Genomic DNA, 18,564 nt, shown 5'->3' with positions numbered 1-18,564 from the left:
GCGAACAGTTATCTCAAGAACACCTTCAAGTTTTCACTGGTGTGTACACATTTATTGTCAAAGCCCGCGTAATCACATTGAAAAATTTGAAATAGACAATAAAAACAAAGTTTTTTATTTTATGTACTGTGGCATTTTATTTGTTTTGCTTTTTTTCCATTTAAATACAAATTTGTTGCTTGCTCGTTTCTTTCTACACATGTAGCAAATTGTTTTTTGCTTCTCACACAGTCAACAACAACAACATGTACATATATACTATTATATGCATATGTATATTTTACATGCTTGATTGATAGATTCCTCTCTCCTCATTAATTAATTTCCATTAAATCTTTTGGTAAATTGTGTCTTAAAGTACATACGTGTTGCATTTGCGCCTATTTATTTGTATGTAGCATGCTTGATTGTTGTTACTGCTTTATTTTGCTTGTTTTGTTTCTTTGATTTTATTAAGTATTTGTATGGATTTATTTGCAATGTGAAGTTATTGTTTTTTACGTGCTATGATGTCTCAACAAATTTTCTTTAAGCTACAGACTACTTAAGATTAACAACATCGCACACAAACAACAAACAAATTAGTATATATATGTATAATTAAACAAGTAGTTTCATTCTTTTACGTTGTTTGTTTCATGTTTCTTGTTTTTGTTTTATAAAAATACAATATAAATAAATTAGTTGGCGTGAGCTTGGGCTAAAGACATGATTGTTGTTGTTCATAATTTTTGATAAGCATTTGAATAACTAACTATGGAAGCAGTTTTCGTTTAACTCGCAATAATTATAATTACAATAGTAATAATAATAATAATAATAGTTTACAAAATCATACACAATAGTCATTAGGATTGCTGCCAATTTTCTTTGTGTGATGATGTACGTTTGTGTATGTGTGAATAGAAGTTTGTATTTTCTAGGAACGGCGGCATTTACACACATCTATTTATTGATTTATTTGCTTTTATTAAGATACAGATGTGTGTGTCAAGAATTGTTAAATTATGAATTAATTGCTGCGGCTCAGCCGCAGTTTTCGGTCTGATTGGCTTTACTTATAAATCAAATATACCCCTTTTTAAGTTTTTTTTTTTTTTGTTTTGTTTGGTTTAAATAGTTTTTTGTGGTTTTTGTTACATTTAATGCCAGCTTATAAATTTAAATACATATGTACGGGTTTCACTCCTCCTCCTGCATGCAGGACGGACTTAAACAAATAGATTTGAATTTAAATAAAGGTAAGTGTAAATGAATGTGTTTTAGAAATGGTTGACTATTTAGTTGAACGCTTCTTCAACAACGCAAAATTGAAAAAGTTAAAAAACATTAATAAATTATAATAAACATACAGATTTGATTTTAGTGTCCAATGTTAAGTTTTTCTTTTTACAAAATATACAATTCATTAAGGTTGATAGCTGTCTATATTTTACTAATAGTTGGCTGAAAAAGCGTTTCATTGTCTCTCCTACTTTCTGATGTTTGCAAAACGGTTCAAATCAATTGTTTAATAACTCTATAGCTATATAAATATGCATAATGGTGAAAACAGAGTAAATTTAAAGTAATATTACAACAAACTATGCTTAGACATTAGCGTATATAAATATACATATATTTATATATGTATATATATATACATATATATTTATACATATGTATTAATGATTCAATATCTTAATTGTAAACTATATTTCTATATAGATGATATAACTTGTCAGCTAATTGTTTTGCTTTTCTCTTTAAGACTGGCTCTTACTTATGCGAAAACTTGCAGAAAACCTTCTAACATACTCTCGACTTAATCGCATATCTATATATGTATAATTCATATAGAATCCCTAAAACGTACACAACAACTAATCGGAAAAAGGCGTACAAAAAGTATCATAATAATAATTAATATATTTAATTTAAAAAAAAAAAATAGATAAATATACACATACATATATATTTATATTAATAGCGAATTGAAAATATAATTACAACATTTTTATGCACTAAACGTAATAAGAATAGATTTAAGGTGATAAAGAAAAAATTCGTTTATGTGTCACAGCACCAGCATTTTTGTTGTTTGTTTGTTTGTTGTTGTTGTAGTTGTTGTGGTTTGTTGTTGTTGTTGCAGTAGCAGTTTCAATTTGTAAACTGTAAGTTGAAAACGCATTCGCCCATTACGACAAATATACGATAATAGATACGATAAATGGAACCGCACCCGTCCAAGCATCTGGCGAGCATACCGATACGGTGCGGATACGGAGGCGACGAACCTGCTACCATAAACGATGCAAGTGCAGGTTTCGGGATAACACCGAGCGCACATCGTTCGTGAAACGTAGTGCGTCCAGCATAGGCAGAAGCGATAACAGAGCTGTGTCCATCGGATCGGAGAACCAGCTTTTGATGGGTATTGCATTATTGGGAAAACAACGATATGCACCGGGCGAATTGTCAATTATAAATATCTGTATAAAGAATAATTCAAAGTCAATTAGTTAGCACTACTTTTCTTCTTAAGCACAATATATGTATGTATAAACTTGCCAGCACACACAAACACAAACAATATCACAATCGCTATCTTCGATATGCCGAAGTTTCTATAACTTTGCAAAGATGTTGGGATTTTCCATTTGTGTGATCATACTGAAGAATTTCAGAAAACAAATATCATTATATTGCAAACATACCGGCTACACCCTTTCAACTAAAATAGACTTTATAGTACCTATGATTCCTATAGCAGCTCCATATACATATGTATATGTATGATATAGTGCACCCATTTTGATGAAACTTCAGATTATAGTGAGACATTATACAAAACTAATAAATACAAATTTTGGGTACAGCAGCGTAATAAACAAAAAACTGTTCGGTACCAATCGCTATTTCTGCACCGATTGCAGCTATATTATATAGAAACCCGACTTTAATCAAATTTCGGATAATGGTGAGGTACTATCCAATCCACATAAGTATATTTATTCAGATACCTCTATAAACAAAGAAGTTATCCTACATGACTGATTTTTGCACCAATTGGAATCAAATACAACAATAACCATATTATATGTTGTTGGCACATAAGTTATCTGACTTAATATGTAAATTTGAAAAAGAATGGCAATTTAAAGAGCTAAAGGTAAAACTGATCGTTTCAAGTCTATAGTATATGAACATAACATATAATATTAAATATCTGGTTTACAACTTCATATATGAATTAAGCTGATGGTTTGAAATTTAAATAAATTTATATAGTAAATCCATCCATCCATCCAATATAATATCATTTGCAAGGCTATGATAATATCAACTTCAAAACTATTTCACATCACTTGTATGCACTTTGTTTTATATAACCCCTGGATCTTTGACTCACTTCGCAGGGGTTACGAACAAATTTTTTAGCTTTTAAAGAAGCAACTAAAAAAAAAGCAACCAAATAAAATAGCCAACTCGAAAATAAAACAAGAATAAATCGAATGAGTGCCCACAAAAAAAAAATTAAAGTTGAAAAAACTTTAAAAATGAATCAATAAAATTAATAAAATTAAATAAATAAATCACACATATGTACATAAATGTAGACATATGTTTATGTGCGTTTATGTGGGCAGTACAGAATTAAGTCAAAGAACATGGTATAATGGTCAAGAAGAGGAAGACTGTTTGGTTGTAAATATTGGAATATGGAAGAAAATTTGTAACAAAAGAAAGCTTTATTCGGATAAAGAAGTGTTTTATAAACTTGCATACATTGCATTCACCATATGGGTCGTTTCCTGTCTGAAAATTATCTGAGCCACTCACTCTATTCAAATCACTGCATATGGCAGACAAGTCTTTGGTATACGATCCGTAATCGGGCGTACAATGTTGCCGATAATAGCGGCGCCGCAGTATGTTGCGGCCGTTGTCCAGTTTGTCGGCAACCGCTGCTCCATAGATCTCCATACTAGCGGTAAACACAACCAGATCGTACCACTGTGATACCTGTGGAAGATAAGTGTAATGCGTATGAGCAAATTCAGAGTGTTAATCATTGCTATCGGTATGGAACTGGGTCTTTAGTATTAAGATTGATTTTTTGCTTCGAGATCTCCTATCCGATTTTAATACAATATTAGATTACGTTGATCTACGTATTGATTATATAAGTATGTATACCAAGTTTGGCGGCCCTAACTATTAAAGTTCAATTGTTTTCGGGGTTCATACAGACGGACAGTCGGAAGAACTCATGATCATATATGTGATCCTTTTGCCTCTTACATATATTTGGCGTTCAGAACCATTCTAACTCAATCTCTAAATAAGAAGACTTAAGCAAGCTCTTAAAATAGACGATCGATTGATCAAATTTCTCTCAAATTTCCATACCCTTTCCACAACAGCAAAAAACTATTTTAATATAGATACTGAATATCTAAATACTTACCACATTCAGAAAGTAATCGACATGCGGCCTTTTGTGGACAAAAAATCGCACAGGATGTCGATCGATTGTCACTTTTACAGTGAAATCGTGCGGCGTACCAGGTTTCACTGTATTCCTGGGCATCGCATTGTGATGTGAATGTATGAGCGTCTCGTCGAGATCGAGCACCAGCGTTTTACGTGGCACCAGGCTTAGGCGATGCCGCGAGACCGGCGACAGTGGAGATAGTTCATATTTAACCGGCTGATACTGGATAAACTATAGAGTTAATATAGCAGATTTGTATTTTCGCGCACGTATCAACAATTAAAACGCATTTGGAAACAAACAAATAAAAACAACAAAACTGTATACATATGTGTGCATAATATTTAAGGTTTCAAATTCTAACAAACAATAGAAGGTGAGATATGGAATGCGACATTAGGAATGAAATGAATTGAAAGATCGAGTTGGAAGTTGCAAGCTCGATCGGCAATGTACCGTTAATTGGCCTGATCTACCACTCTTAATACTAGATTGGATTATGCTTAAGAGACCCCTATGAAAGCAATGCAATCACGATAGGTAGCATATATGCAAATATTATTATAACAAGGCTATTATTAAAAATATGTAGTACTACTCTACAAATATACGCAAATTAGAAACCCATATCAAATCTCATATCCATGGTTTATAACAGATAAGCCGTTCTATTGTAGTGGAATACAATTGACGGATTTCCGAGTGCATGCGCCTTTTATACAGTCACCATGAAAGACTAAAATACAGCACACACACATAGACCTTGTCCGATCGCTGCGGTTTATTGTTTAATCACATTTCAAAGTTAAAATTGTATTGATAAATGAAAGGTTATGTGCCACTTTTGATAACAGAACACAAGCAAGTGTTTTGTTGATAGATATGAAATAGTTATCTAGCTATTAATAAATAATGGCAAGTATATTGAAAGATGGAAGAGATGCCAAATATATTTTAGAAATCGTTTGATTATTATTCATAGATTTCTCTGTGCTTCCCTTTAAATGATTATATGAGCCTAATGAGTTATATGTGTGTATGTAAGTGTGAGAATTAGTTTATGCCAGGCGTTATAATACGAATGTATGTGTATATATGTATATGATTGTGAGTGTAATACGATTAGTGAAAATAGTATAAGTACACATGTATGTATGTAAGTTATGTAAAATTGTGAGCGTTTTGAGAGAAAATACTACGTGCGCTGGAGGTGTCACAGATATTTCGATACTTTTTCCTTTCTTATGACCGTTAAAGTAAAGCAAAATCAAAACCTAAACATAACACGAAACGATCACTTTTCATTGGATTGAAATGCTCAAAATATTTGTGTATACCTGATATTTAATGAAGCTTAATACAAATTTAATAATTTAAGTTCAAAGATAGCGATGACTGAATTATTAACTGCTAAGAAAATGGTCACCCACTTATGCTGTCACATTTCAACCGACCAACAAAATCAAACATTCAACAGAAATTAGGAATCATGTTTTTTTATAACATTAACGCTAATTAAGGTTACATAACATTTAACACATTGATGCATCGTTTAATATTTTTTAAAACAAATGATGTATGAACTATAACATGAATGTCGCATATACAGATGTATAGTATGTTCATATATTTAGGGCATTTGATGGTTTTAATATTTAAAGGCATCGTTTGAGCCGTGATTCGCATGACAACATACTCATAATTGGATTGTCACGTGCCCATCTCTATTATAGAGTTATGTATTATGAACATACATCCATACATATGTACATAAATATGTGCACAGATACAGAGGCAGAGACAGAGACTATTTGTGATATTAATGCTTAAATATGTTTCTTTACTTACAGCTCGCACTTGGCGATTGAACATGAAACAGATGCATGTCCAAACTTTTGAGAGCAGCACCAGCAACGCATGAAATTTCATTTGCAACACCGAAATCATTGGTAAGAAGTTTTCTTCTTACCAATGCAACAAAAAGCAGCGGCGCTGAACAGCTCTATTTGATATTGTTTCGCAATTATATGAAGTTCGCCCTATACCGGTAACGACTATTGAAAAAAAAAATAATAATAATAATACTGCGACGAAACACACCGATAGCGACACCGACCGTTGCGATTTTGATTTGTATTTGTTTTAAAGAGCTAAACTCACACACACATGTGTATTTTTAAAATACACATACAGTCGCAAACACACAGTCGCAAAAAGTGATCGCAATCTTTTCGGCGCTCCAACAACAAAGCCGGCTGTCAGGCGCTGGTTGGTTGGTTGTTCTTGGCTGGCGGCGACGGTTGGCTTTTGGAGCTTTGATAACGGACAAACACACAGAAGGCACAAAATCGATATTAGCGACTGTGACTAAGCTATGCTTGTTAAACTGTTGCTAACAACCGTTTAGTTTGGCCAAATTATAAAAGAATAAATTAAAAATTTAAGACAATGCCGCGCGCGCTTTTATTTTTTACACATTCGGCGCCTTTTTCTTTCACCTGGCAATGGCAATGTGTGTGATTGCTGCAGTTGTTCGTTTTGGTTGCTGTTGTTTTTATTGGCACGACCACGACGGGCTGCTGTTAATAATTATGCGATGAGAACCGTCCGTCTATTATTTAACATGTACTACGTACATGTAGTTATGTACCTATTAATGTATGTATATACTTTTGCACCTTTTTAATATTATGCTGGCCTTTCGGTTGCGGTTTGGATTTTGTTTTATCTTGCTCTTGTTTTTGTATACTCTTGTTGTTGTTATTATTTTATAGTTAGAGCGCGTCTCTTGGCCTTCTGCAGGGTTGGGGTTGAAGTTTTGCGGCGTGTTCTCGTTGTGGTTGCGCTAATTGTATCGAAAATTGTAAGCACTACAAAGCAGCCGCACAAAAAAAGAAAAAATGCAAAAAAATGAAAATAGAGAACGCTCGCGCTCGCTCTGTATAAAGTACGGGTACGGTAGGTGATATTATACGTTGCGTATGCGGTAAATTGTTATTGCACTTTGATATTCAACACGTAAAACTATGCTATCGACTTGTTGTTTTTGCTTAGCATCATATGTATGTACACACAACCACATACACCGTATTTATATACGCATATATATACCACAGAGTTAGTAAATGCGTGCAATAAATTGTCACTAGAGTTGGCAAAATATCGATGACACTTTCGATAGCTTAGATTACCGCAATTCCAAATATCGATAGGACACTATTGCTTGCTCACCCTATTCACCAACCGTTTTCACCACGACTTTCATCTTACTAAGATAGAGTTTGATTAGTTATGTGCTGACGATTCGATAACACTATCGGCTCAAGATGGTAACAGGGCGAATATGTGTTTATTTAAAAATGCTTTACCAGCCTATCCCTATTACCAAACACGGAAGTAATAATTTAACTGACAAAGAATCGTGAATCTAATCGGTTTTTGATTCCGGCATGATATTAATCACCAATTCAGCAGAAGCTTGGTACTTGAATCTTGTTTGCCGATTCCCGCTGATCGATGTTAACACCGAATGCCATTCCTGTTTCTAGGATCATTAATAAGCATAACAATGAGCTTACTTAAAGCTGCTTACTCCTATTACTTATTCACAATGACTAGCAACTTTGCAGAGATGTCACAACTGCAACTCAAATAATTTAAATTGATTAACATTTAGTATGTTCAATAGCGATTTCCGTTATAGATGCAACACTGGACAACAAGTTATAATTGCATAAACGAGAAGACCTGCATGATGGCACAGATAGTTAACATTTGTTCAATATATATGTACAGAAATGTGCCCGGTTTTGTATTTTAAATAAACGTATTGCGAAATTGCAATGGCAGTGTCCGCACAGAGATCACAACCATATACAATTTAATTGAACAATACGACAATCCAGACGGTTTGCACGAGGGTCAGAGACGGTCTTACCGTGGCGCGCCCACCACTATAATTTTTGCACCGATTACTCGTTTGCCGCTGTAATCGTTTAAGCGTCGTTCTTTTGCAATTTGCAATTGTATTACAATGTTAACTACAATTGTTCAATTGTGGGCTAATTGAACTGCGAGTAGAAATGAGTTCTTGGCATGTGTTGGCTACTATTATGTTATAATTGAAAGTAGTGGACAACAACTTTTAACACTTTGGCCAAACTTTCGTGTACGCGCGTTTGTGTGTGCGTGTGTGTGTACGTGCGGCTGCTGCGGCGCATGTGAAAAAAAGCCGCACAGCTAAGCCTGAGGCGTAGACTTTGCCTGTGTGTTGTTGTAGTAGTAATTGTTGGTGGAATCTCCTCACTTTTTGTGATTTGTGAAAGAGACCACACATCAGTGAAATCTGCGTGTGGAAAACACGAAACAGCGCGCAAAACATTAAATTGCATCCTATTTTTTTTCACCCACGTCGTAATAATAACCGCTAAAATTGTGGAAAAACAGGAGAAAACTCCCAAGCGGAAGAAGAAGGCTGCAGCCAGTAAAATGTCTGCAGTTTATTCGCCGCAAGGGCCGCCGCAGCAGCAGCAGTCGGCGCAGGGTCCACCGGGCTCTGTGCAGCAGCAGCTGCCGCCGCCCCAGGGGCCACCAAATGCAGTTGCCATGCAGCAGCAACAGCAGCAGCAACAACAGCAGCCGCCCGGTCCAGGACCAGGCGGGGTGGGTGTGGTGCATGGTGTCGTCGGCGTCCCACCAGGCGGTGTTGTTCCCATGGGTGCGATGCAACGCGTTGGCCCACCCATGGGCGCTGGCCCGCCAGGCAACGCAGTTGTTGGCGTCGGCGGCATGATGGGCGCTGGACAACCGAATGCGCCACAACGCGGTGGCGCTGGCGGCGGCGGAGGTGGCGTCCCACCCCAAGTCAACTCCGCACAAATCCAAAAGATGCTGGACGAAAATTGTGGCCTCATACAGACCATACAGGACTTTCAGAACATGGGCAAGTCGCAGGAGTGTATGAGCTATCATGTGGCATTGCACAGAAATCTCGTCTATTTGGCACAGTTGGCCGATCCTGCTATGAATATATCCCAAATATTGCCGGTGAGTATTTAAAGAGAAAAATGAGGTAGAAACAGTTTGTAGTGCGACTAATTTTATAAAATTTTCCATTTTATGGCCGAAATTGTGATATTTTTCTTGCATTGCAGCCGCCGCACGTTTTACAAACGCAGGCCATGCAGCAGGGTCAGCCGCCACCTGGGCTGATGGGCGTGCCGCCGCCTCAACCGCAGCAGCAACAACAGCAGCAGCAACAGCCGCCACAGCAGGTGGCACCCCCGCCCGGTGGTGTCATTCAAGCTCAAATGGCGGCTGGTATGCCACCCATGCAACATGGGGGCGATTCTGGCGGTGGCGGCACCGTTGTCCAAATGCCCCCCTATGCCAATCAACAGCAGCAGCAGCAGCAACCGACGCATCCCGGCATGCCGCCCAATGCCCAGCAACAGCAACAACAGCAATCTCAACAACAGCAGCAGCAGCAGCAACAACAACAACAGCAGGCGGCAGCTCAGGTCCAACAGGCGCCGCAGGTCAATCAGGCGGGCAATCAACAGCAACAACAACAGCAGCAGCAGCAACAACAACAGCACCAACAGGGTCCGTATCGCACACAGGGCCAGGGTGGACTTCCCAATGCCCAGCAACCCACAGCGGTCACAAATGCAGCGTCCAGTAAGTGTAATGTATTACCAACTTTACAAGATCAAGATGTTTGCCCCATTGAGATTTTCAAGCCCGGAGATGGTGGCGGTGGCACCATTGATAATGCCGATGCTGGAGATTTCAACTTCATTGAATATTTTGATCAAGAATTTTGCATATCATTTCCCTACATTCCCAATTAGTATCAAACCACACCTACACTAATGGTTTCCCTTTATGTAAACAAAACCACCCAACCCCGCACTTGTAAAAAAAATAATCACCCTTCAATAAACATAATATATTAGTTTTAATTTGAACGGTTCACCCCACTAATCCCTCATAACAAACGTATGTATGTATTCGTAGCTTTACTTTTATTTTGTAGTTAGAAGTAAATCCATAAAGTATTGCAGAAAAAGTTGTCTGCTTAGCAGTAAGTTGCAACGGTTTCTGCACCAACCATTTTACTAATATTGCTTATTCACTAATTTACACTATTGAATCATATAATCGGTCTTAAGATTTATTTATTTAATTACATTTTTGTAGTCATGCAATGCACTGCACTTGCTAAATCGTTTAACATAACTTTTTTTTTAGTTCTGCACCTCCCCATCCTATTTTTTTTTTTTTTTTAATTTAAATAACATTTGTAATTTATTTTTTAACAATTTGAATCGTGAAGTCTAGTGTTGGAATTGCTGCACCACCCAATAACATGCATTGTGCCCACAGTTAATTTTCATAAATTTGGTATAAAAATTTGTTATCTATATATATAAAAATGGAAGTATGTATGTATATATGTATGTATATTCCCTAGAAAGTCAGAAACCGCTCGTTCTGCTTATTTCTGCTCCTTTTTATTTGTTTGGCAGTTTTTTTACTTTTTACTCGGTTTGTCAGTGTTTCATTTGTAAATAAATAAGATTGTAAAATCCAATACAAAAAAAGGCTACCAAAAAAGCTCATCTTTTGAGCTCCAAAAAATGCCGATGAACGCGAATCAGGCTTGCAAGATTTTCACGAAAGGGCATCTACGTCTAGAGCCATAGAAGCGGAACAAGAATGGGACTCGCGGCTTCGGCAAATGCGCAAAAGGGCATCCACATCTGATCCAAGAAACACAAGAAGGCGATGGATATCCTTTGTACAGACGAAGAAAGGTTGACGGCGGTGCGTCTCAACTATAACCAAGGATCTAATCGAAGCTATAAAAAACGAAGGAGGTATTCGGAGAGGTGTGACGTCGGAATACTTAAAAGCACTACAATTCAGTGGCGCAGCAACGCAAGCCGGATACTCTAGTTTTTTTTTTTTAATTTGTTTATTTACTTTATAAAATGTATATATGTATGTGCACGAGTTTCTTAAATTCTCCTCCACCTACTACCATTCAAGATCTTTTTAATGATAATGTGTCTATTCTATAATTTGTGCCTTTTTTAATTATTCACAGATCAGCAGCGTCCCAACAATGGTCCATTGCCGCCTGGCCAGAATCAACCGCAGCAACAACAACAGCAGCCACCACCACCACAGCAGCAACAACAGGCACCCAACCAACAGCAACAACAACAGACGGTGGTGCCACCACCACAGACACAATATCGAGTCAGCTACCAACAACAACAGCACGGTCACTATCCTGGCTATCCGCCGCAGTCACAACCACAATATCAGCCACAGGGCGCTTACCCGTATGGTCCGCCCACTCAGGGATACGGCCCGCCACCGCCGCCTAATGCTCAAACTGGGTACCACCATGCAGGCATGCCACCCACCTCGTCGGCAAGTGGTGCACATGCCTATCAACCGAATGCGGCGGGTGGACAGCAAGCGCCGCCACCTGGTGCGTATGCACCACCGCCGCCCAGTGGTCAGCAGGTGCCGCCTGGTGGCCAGCAGCCGCCGCCACCACCACCGGGACAAATGTACGGTCCACCGCCAACTGGTGCTGGACAAGCGCCACCGCCTGGTGCGCCGCAAAATGTTCTAGCTAATCAGTATGGGCCGCCGCCGCCACCAAATGCGGGTGGTGCACCACCACCACCACCCATGGGCTATGCCAGCTATGCGCCCAACCAGTATGGTCAAGGAGCCGGTGGCGCTGCACCACCCGGCAACTATGGACCACCTCCGCCGCCACCCACAAGCAATGCACAGTCGCCGTATCAGGCATATCAACAGGGTGGTGCAACTGGTGGTTATCCGGGTCAGCCACCACCACCACCAAATGCTCAGCAAGCGACCAGCGTAGCTGGAAACGCAGTTGCTCCACCACCTCCGAGCAGCTACAGCACAGCACCGAGTCAAACGCCACCGCCAGCACAACAGCAGGGTAATCAACAACAACAACAACAACAGCAGCAGCCAGGTGCCAATAATCCGAATGGGCCACAAACACCGCAATCGACACCGCCGCCACCGCCTACATCGGTGGCCAACCAACAGCCACCCAGCGCACAACAGACGCAATATGCACCACCGCCACAACAGCAGCAAGCACAACAATTGGGCGCCGTCGTTTCTGGTGTGGCACCATTGCCGACACAACAACAGCCCACATACTCAACACCGCCGACCACTTTGTCAGGCGGACCATATGGTGCACCACAACCCACACCACAGCAGCAGCAACAAGGAGGACCACCACCAACTGGACCACCGCAGCAACAGCAGCAACAACAACAGCAGCAGCCACCGCCAAGCGGTGGTCCACCCAACACAACAGCACCACCACCACCGCCGAATGGTGCTGCACCGCCGCCCATGCCGCCAAATCAATATCAACCAGCGCCGGGTGGACAACCCTATGGTGCACCACCGCCACCACCACAAGGCTATGGACCGCCGCCACCGGGCAGTACGTACCCGGGCCACGCCTACCATCAGCCACCGCAGGCGGCTGGTTATGCACAATACCCTCCGTCGCAGGGCTATCAGGGCTATAGACCAACTGGAGCACAAATGCCACCACCGGGGGCACCACAGGGCCCACCGCCAGCTGGCGCCTATGCCTATTATAGTAATCAGCCGCCGCAGTGAGACGCGGGTGGCGCCGGCGTACGCAAACCACCGGTGGCTCTGATGGACAACATAACGTACGCCTGGCGTGAAACCACTCCCAAGTAGAAGAATATTTAAAAAAGAGCAAAGGGTATATAAGAGGCGGGTGGGTGTGTTCTCTGTACCCCCCACACTTTTTAATTTTATTTTATTCTGTTTTACATTTTGGCTTCTCATGTTACAGTGCATCCTGAGCCGATCGATGTGGATGTTGCCTCCAAGAACGGTCTTGGGGGGGGCACTTTCCAAGCCTCTAGCACTAGACATGCAATGGGCGAAAGCCTAGCTTAGACGCGTCAGTGTGCTGCTGTCCCTAACACCAAATCCATGGTCTGAATTCTCTTTGTTTTTAAACACACATATAGTATATACATATATATATATATATATATATTCAGCATGTATCGACGCATTAGCTAGTTTTGGTAATATTAGGTATTCCCTATTACTCTAAACTAGGCTTTTTCCCTACCATACTGGGTATATAACTCTAGAAAAAAATATGTGATATTTCCCCATACAAAAATGATTTTGAGACTTCATTTTTGTAAATGGGAAATTTTACAAATTTTTAATTTTATTTAATTCCATATTTTTTATACAACTATTTTTCTGCGTTTTATACCCAGCTTTATATATTTAGCTGTAGTTTGTAAGCGCATAGAGAAACGAGGAAAGTAATAGTAGTAGATGATGAAAGAAACTGCAGGGACAACAAATTTTAACTGTGGGGAAGAGAAAGCAGCTGAAGATGAAGAATTATTGTATTGCATAATGTTTAGGGATATTTTTGATTTTTTTTTATATGCAAACAAAAACGTACTATATATGTTATGTATGTAAATGTAATCTAAGTTAAAAGCACACCTAATGTTCGTATTTTGTTTATACTTTATAATATAATTTAAATGAAATTTATTTTTGTCTTTAGCATTAAAGAACAAATTGTAATTGTCCATGTCCTCCCTCTATTCCCATCCACCCCCTCCTTCTATGTGTTCCCTCCTCCCGTTGACAATGAAAATGTTTTATGTATATATATATATATATATATATATATGTATGTATATTTGTATACATATAAATATATATATATATATATAAATATGTAGTGATTAGCAAGGAGCTGTAATTTTACGCTCAATGTCACATATTTATGCCTAGATCTAGTATACATGCATACGAATTATCAATTACGTCTAACTATAAAGGCGACTCTCTAAAGCTTACTTAAACGCATTACAATTAAATAAAGTAAATGCATATGCTGACTAATAAATTTCACTTAGCGAGCGGCATTATTTCAATAATTAATAAATTAAATAAATCAAGAAAGCAAAACTAAAAACGCATCAGAAATAAGGCAGCAGAGAAAAAGAGAGAGCATCTGCCGCACTCGCTCTCATCATCATCAGACTGTCTCTGCCTGTCTCGCAGCCGACACGCGTTCGCTCTCACATGCATTTTATGTATGTAGTGGTATGTAGTTGTTTAAGTCGAAGGGGGATAGCGATAGCGTCTAGCATTTAAAACGATCTTTAAATAAACTGTATGTTATTGTATTTTAAAAGCGAACTCCATAAACTATTATTAAAATTATTATCTATCTATACGGAAACAAAAATATATTGAACAAAATAGGAGAGCAGCGAGAGCGCAACTCATTGCAAAAGGCATGAAGAAATTAATAAAAATGCAAGCACTAGACTTACTTTAAGCAAAAACTGTTACTTCAATTATAGGTGGGAACTACATGTGTACATATGTATGTGAAGTCTTTAAAAATACAACTTCAGGCCTACAATTAAATCAGTGCTATCTTTGAGAAACTGGACAAATGGCAGATAACAGGCTCTTTCTGATCGGGAGCATCGATTTGGGTAAACTTTTCCGCCATAGTGCAGAATAACGTGTGAAAAATTATTAACAAACGACATCGCCGGGAGTGCCTTCGTCTATTCACTGATTGGAACACAATGTTATAAAACTCTTCACTTCTTCTATTTGACACGATTTATTTGAGTTTGAGAAAAAATTCATCCTTAATGGGGCCCCAATTTGAGTTAAAGTTTTGTGAAAAGAACATCTTTAATTTCTAAATGCAATTTTGATGGCACCTTGATAAACTCAACTGTGGGATGTTTTTACGCCGAAAGCTACATTGGTGAAGAAATGGCCACATAATAGCCATTTGAGTAAACCTGCCAGATATCGGTGAGGTGGTTTTATACTATGTTTTAACGTGTATACATTAGTGTCTGGCTCAAATCGGACTACTATATTGTATCATAGGAACTATCAGCCGATATAGCACGAACTTTTTTGTTTTTGAAGTTGTCTCAACGAAACTTCATATACAATGGTTCTATTCTATGTTTTCACATATGTATATTAAACCAAATTGGACTAAGTATTGTGAATAGTATCGGACTACTATATTATATAGCTACCATGCTTTTTTAAAAGGTACTATATTTGTATAACAAACTCTTATATCGGAACCAATTGAATATTGGAAAGGTTGTTATTATAACAAATGCTCCAAAACTCAATTCGGTTCGGTACATAGTTCCTTTATAAATAATAGCAATATCTTATTTGCTTATGATGCTATATGAACTGCAGTCAATAATGAGATATATTATATAGCTACCATATGAATGATATCGTTATACACATGTATGTTATTTTAAATGAAGAAGAGAAAAATGCGTACAAGTCGCTGTAATTTAAGCAGAGAAGGAACCCCAGGATTCTTTCTGGTAACGCCAAATTCATTCATTAAAGCGTTTAATTTGAATGACAATTCTCGCTTATTATTTTGAATCACATTCAAGGAATTAACATAAAAACTTTACATTAGTGATATCTTTATCTTATTAAATGGCCATTGATGATAATGATGTTGACGATTAGGGGAGGGAAGCTTTGGAACTTGTTGCGGTGACTTTGACTGACTGGAGTTGTTGGTGTTAGTGTTATTGTTGTTGCTATCACATGCTAGCTCGCTGGACACACGCGTCGTCATAATCTGTCGCCGTCCGATCATCATCGTCATTCCTCTCATTAAGATCGGCCACTCGCTGGTGCTCCCTCTCAGGCTCCTCCTGCTCCGTTGGTTCGTTCTTGGAACCAGCACGTCTCTTAATTTTGTGCCAAATCTTGCGCAGAAAATTCCTTGGTATGGTCGTGTTGCGCTCAACAATGATCAGCTTGGTGGCCACACTATGAATGGGTCCGAAGGCCAAGGCGACGACGGTGCAGGCCAAGCAGATGACATTGTAGGGCATACTGAAGTCGGGCGTGGGCAGTCCCACAATCAGAGCCTCGGTACGCAGAGTGAGGACGTAGCCGGGACGGGTGGCATTGAAGGAATGCTTAAAGAGATGCCCCTCCACCGGCAGGGCCGTATAGTTGCGACCCATGGGCAGTTGGCTGCTGATGACAGCAGCTCCAATATAATGCCCGTGATTCGCATCTGGCGGGTATTCAAGCCACTTGAGCAGCAAGTAATCCACTTCGATTGAAATCGACGCTGTGCTCTGTGGTGGCAGCTGAAAACCAATTTCCAGGTGGGTGGGCAGCTCGCGTTGCTTCCCGGGCGCATAGTGGAGCAGCTTGAATGGCAGCACCTGCTCCCGTCTATGTCCGTGTCCGTTCGTCTTGCTGCGTATGCGTAGGGTGTGCAAATAGGTATGCACATACCACGGCACCAGCTCCATAAGCAGTACTGGCAACGGCTCCCAATGGGTGTTGGTAACTTCAGTGACAATGCGGCCACGTTCCTGTCCAGCGCCCAACAGATAGCGATGGGCATAGAGCGGTGGAGCAGAGGTACTTGGTTGCCGGCGTTCCCCTTTGGGTGCCAGCCAGGCAATGTTAAAAAGACGATCACCCAGCTCCGACAATTTCTGCATATCGTAGACGGCATAGACGCTGCCGAAGCCGCCCCTAGTACTGGAAACCTCTTCGAGCGGCGACGGCACCAACTGATAACGCTGGCCTTGCTCGTTGCGCTGCACGTAGATCTTGCTGCTGTCGGCGAGCTCGCAGAAGCCATTGAGACCCATGCCGAATAGGCGACGCAGCGAGAAGTCACGGCTGCTGCTCTGCTCCAGCAATTTCAAATCATAGACGAGGTTAGCTGTTTGGGTCAGCTCCACAACGCAGTTGTCGGGCTGGGCGCATAGAGTCCGCACTTTCAGACTCAACGAATGGTATTTGGTGTTGTGCACATGACCCGAGTTAAGCAAAGAGGCAAATCCCGATGCACTGCCACATGGTAATAATTTCTTCCAGGGTGTCAAATTCTCGGTGCAGACAATTTCCCGGGGCAAGGAGGCGTAACGGACATGTCTAGTCCGACTACTAGCATCCATAAACTGTGGACGGAATGTGTGTTTGGGCGCAATGCTATTGGTGTTGTCCACGAAATTTAATGACGCGCAGAGCACGCCTGAGAAAACATTTGCCAATTTATTCCATTGCGAATTCACCGACGAACTGGTCAAATTTGCACCACTAAACCAGGCCCAGACCTCGGCGCCACCCGTGGCCTCTACAATGGGATACCCCCAGGATTCATAACGCCAAAGACCTTGGGTGAGACTAATGTGCAGCTCCTTGACATCATAAGTTTGCAATATTTCGGCAATGACGCGCGGCGTCAGCTGTGTGTGAAATACTACAAAACGGAAATTGCTTATCTAAGTGATAGATTCTACACACATTGTATCTGCGTACTTACAATTATCGCGAGCACCGTAATGCCAACGGGTGGTGAATTGAAAATATGTGTTGACATGATCGCCGGCAAGCGGTCGGACGACAATCTCCTCATGAAATTTCTCATCGCTGTTGCCGCTGCGGCTGTGTGCGTGTATTTGCAGCCCGCAGAGGCAGAGCAACAACAACAAGGCGGCTGCATGGCGCATCTTTAATGCCAATTTAGAAGATGCCAACGCCAATTGTTGTGCAATAAATATTAATGCTCATTAATTTATAGCTGCCACTTAAATGTAACTACGCCGGAATGAACACAGCTGCTTTGGAGTTGAAGTTTGACAACACTGGCAATAATATCAACAGTGCTGCACATTGGTAGTGTGCTAAAGTATAACAAAGGAAGAAATGCAATGCAAATACAATTACGCAGTTTTTTTGTAGTCAAAGCTTTATTGAGTTCAATTATTAATTTATTTAGCTTAAGTCTACTTGAAACACCAACTTAATATATATCTATATATGTAGTGCCTTAAAAACGTGTTGTTGCGGTTGCGGACAGGGCTGTCGTCATTCTAGAGTCTACTTGAGCACTAATTTTTATTACAGATAAATTTCCATTCCTGTGCCAGTCACTGTATGCA

General features: G+C 39.9%; 3 protein-coding genes across 4 annotated transcripts; 1 reads left to right on the top strand and 2 right to left on the bottom strand.

The window, feature by feature from the left end:
• Nucleotides 1–157: 157 nt before the first annotated feature.
• On the bottom strand, nucleotides 158–7,576 carry LOC115633250 (CTD nuclear envelope phosphatase 1 homolog). Of its 2 annotated transcripts, none has more exons than XM_030530650.1 (4): nucleotides 6,326–7,576; nucleotides 4,451–4,708; nucleotides 3,823–4,005; nucleotides 158–2,471 (listed from the first exon to the last, which is right to left on the bottom strand). In XM_030530650.1, the coding sequence occupies exons 1-4, from the start codon at nucleotides 6,422–6,424 to the stop codon at nucleotides 2,280–2,282; spliced, it is 732 nt and encodes a 243-aa protein (XP_030386510.1). In that variant the 5' UTR covers nucleotides 6,425–7,576; the 3' UTR covers nucleotides 158–2,279. The 2 variants fall into 2 exon arrangements, with proteins under 2 accessions (XP_030386510.1, XP_030386511.1); XM_030530651.1 differs by having other exon boundaries at nucleotides 4,451–4,699.
• Nucleotides 7,577–9,190: 1,614 nt separating this feature from the next.
• LOC115633379 (extensin) lies at nucleotides 9,191–14,116 on the top strand. The gene is made up of 3 exons (XM_030530822.1): nucleotides 9,191–9,523; nucleotides 9,631–10,156; nucleotides 11,589–14,116. The coding sequence occupies exons 1-3, from the start codon at nucleotides 9,191–9,193 to the stop codon at nucleotides 13,175–13,177; spliced, it is 2,448 nt and encodes an 815-aa protein (XP_030386682.1). The 3' UTR covers nucleotides 13,178–14,116.
• Nucleotides 14,117–15,917: 1,801 nt separating this feature from the next.
• On the bottom strand, nucleotides 15,918–18,222 carry LOC115633266 (GPI transamidase component PIG-T). Its single transcript, XM_030530671.1, has 2 exons — nucleotides 17,946–18,222; nucleotides 15,918–17,882 (listed from the first exon to the last, which is right to left on the bottom strand). Exons 1-2 carry the CDS (start codon nucleotides 18,130–18,132, stop codon nucleotides 16,192–16,194), a joined length of 1,878 nt encoding a protein of 625 aa, XP_030386531.1. The 5' UTR covers nucleotides 18,133–18,222; the 3' UTR covers nucleotides 15,918–16,191.
• Nucleotides 18,223–18,564: the final 342 nt, after the last annotated feature.

Source organism: Scaptodrosophila lebanonensis, unplaced genomic scaffold (genome assembly GCF_003285725.1).
Source record: "Scaptodrosophila lebanonensis strain 11010-0011.00,11010-0021.00 unplaced genomic scaffold, SlebRS2 tig00001418-arrow-arrow-pilon, whole genome shotgun sequence".
Taxonomy (NCBI): domain Eukaryota; kingdom Metazoa; phylum Arthropoda; class Insecta; order Diptera; family Drosophilidae; genus Scaptodrosophila; species Scaptodrosophila lebanonensis.
Note: the sequence above shows the minus strand (reverse complement) of the source record. Positions and strands in the feature narration are given on the sequence as shown.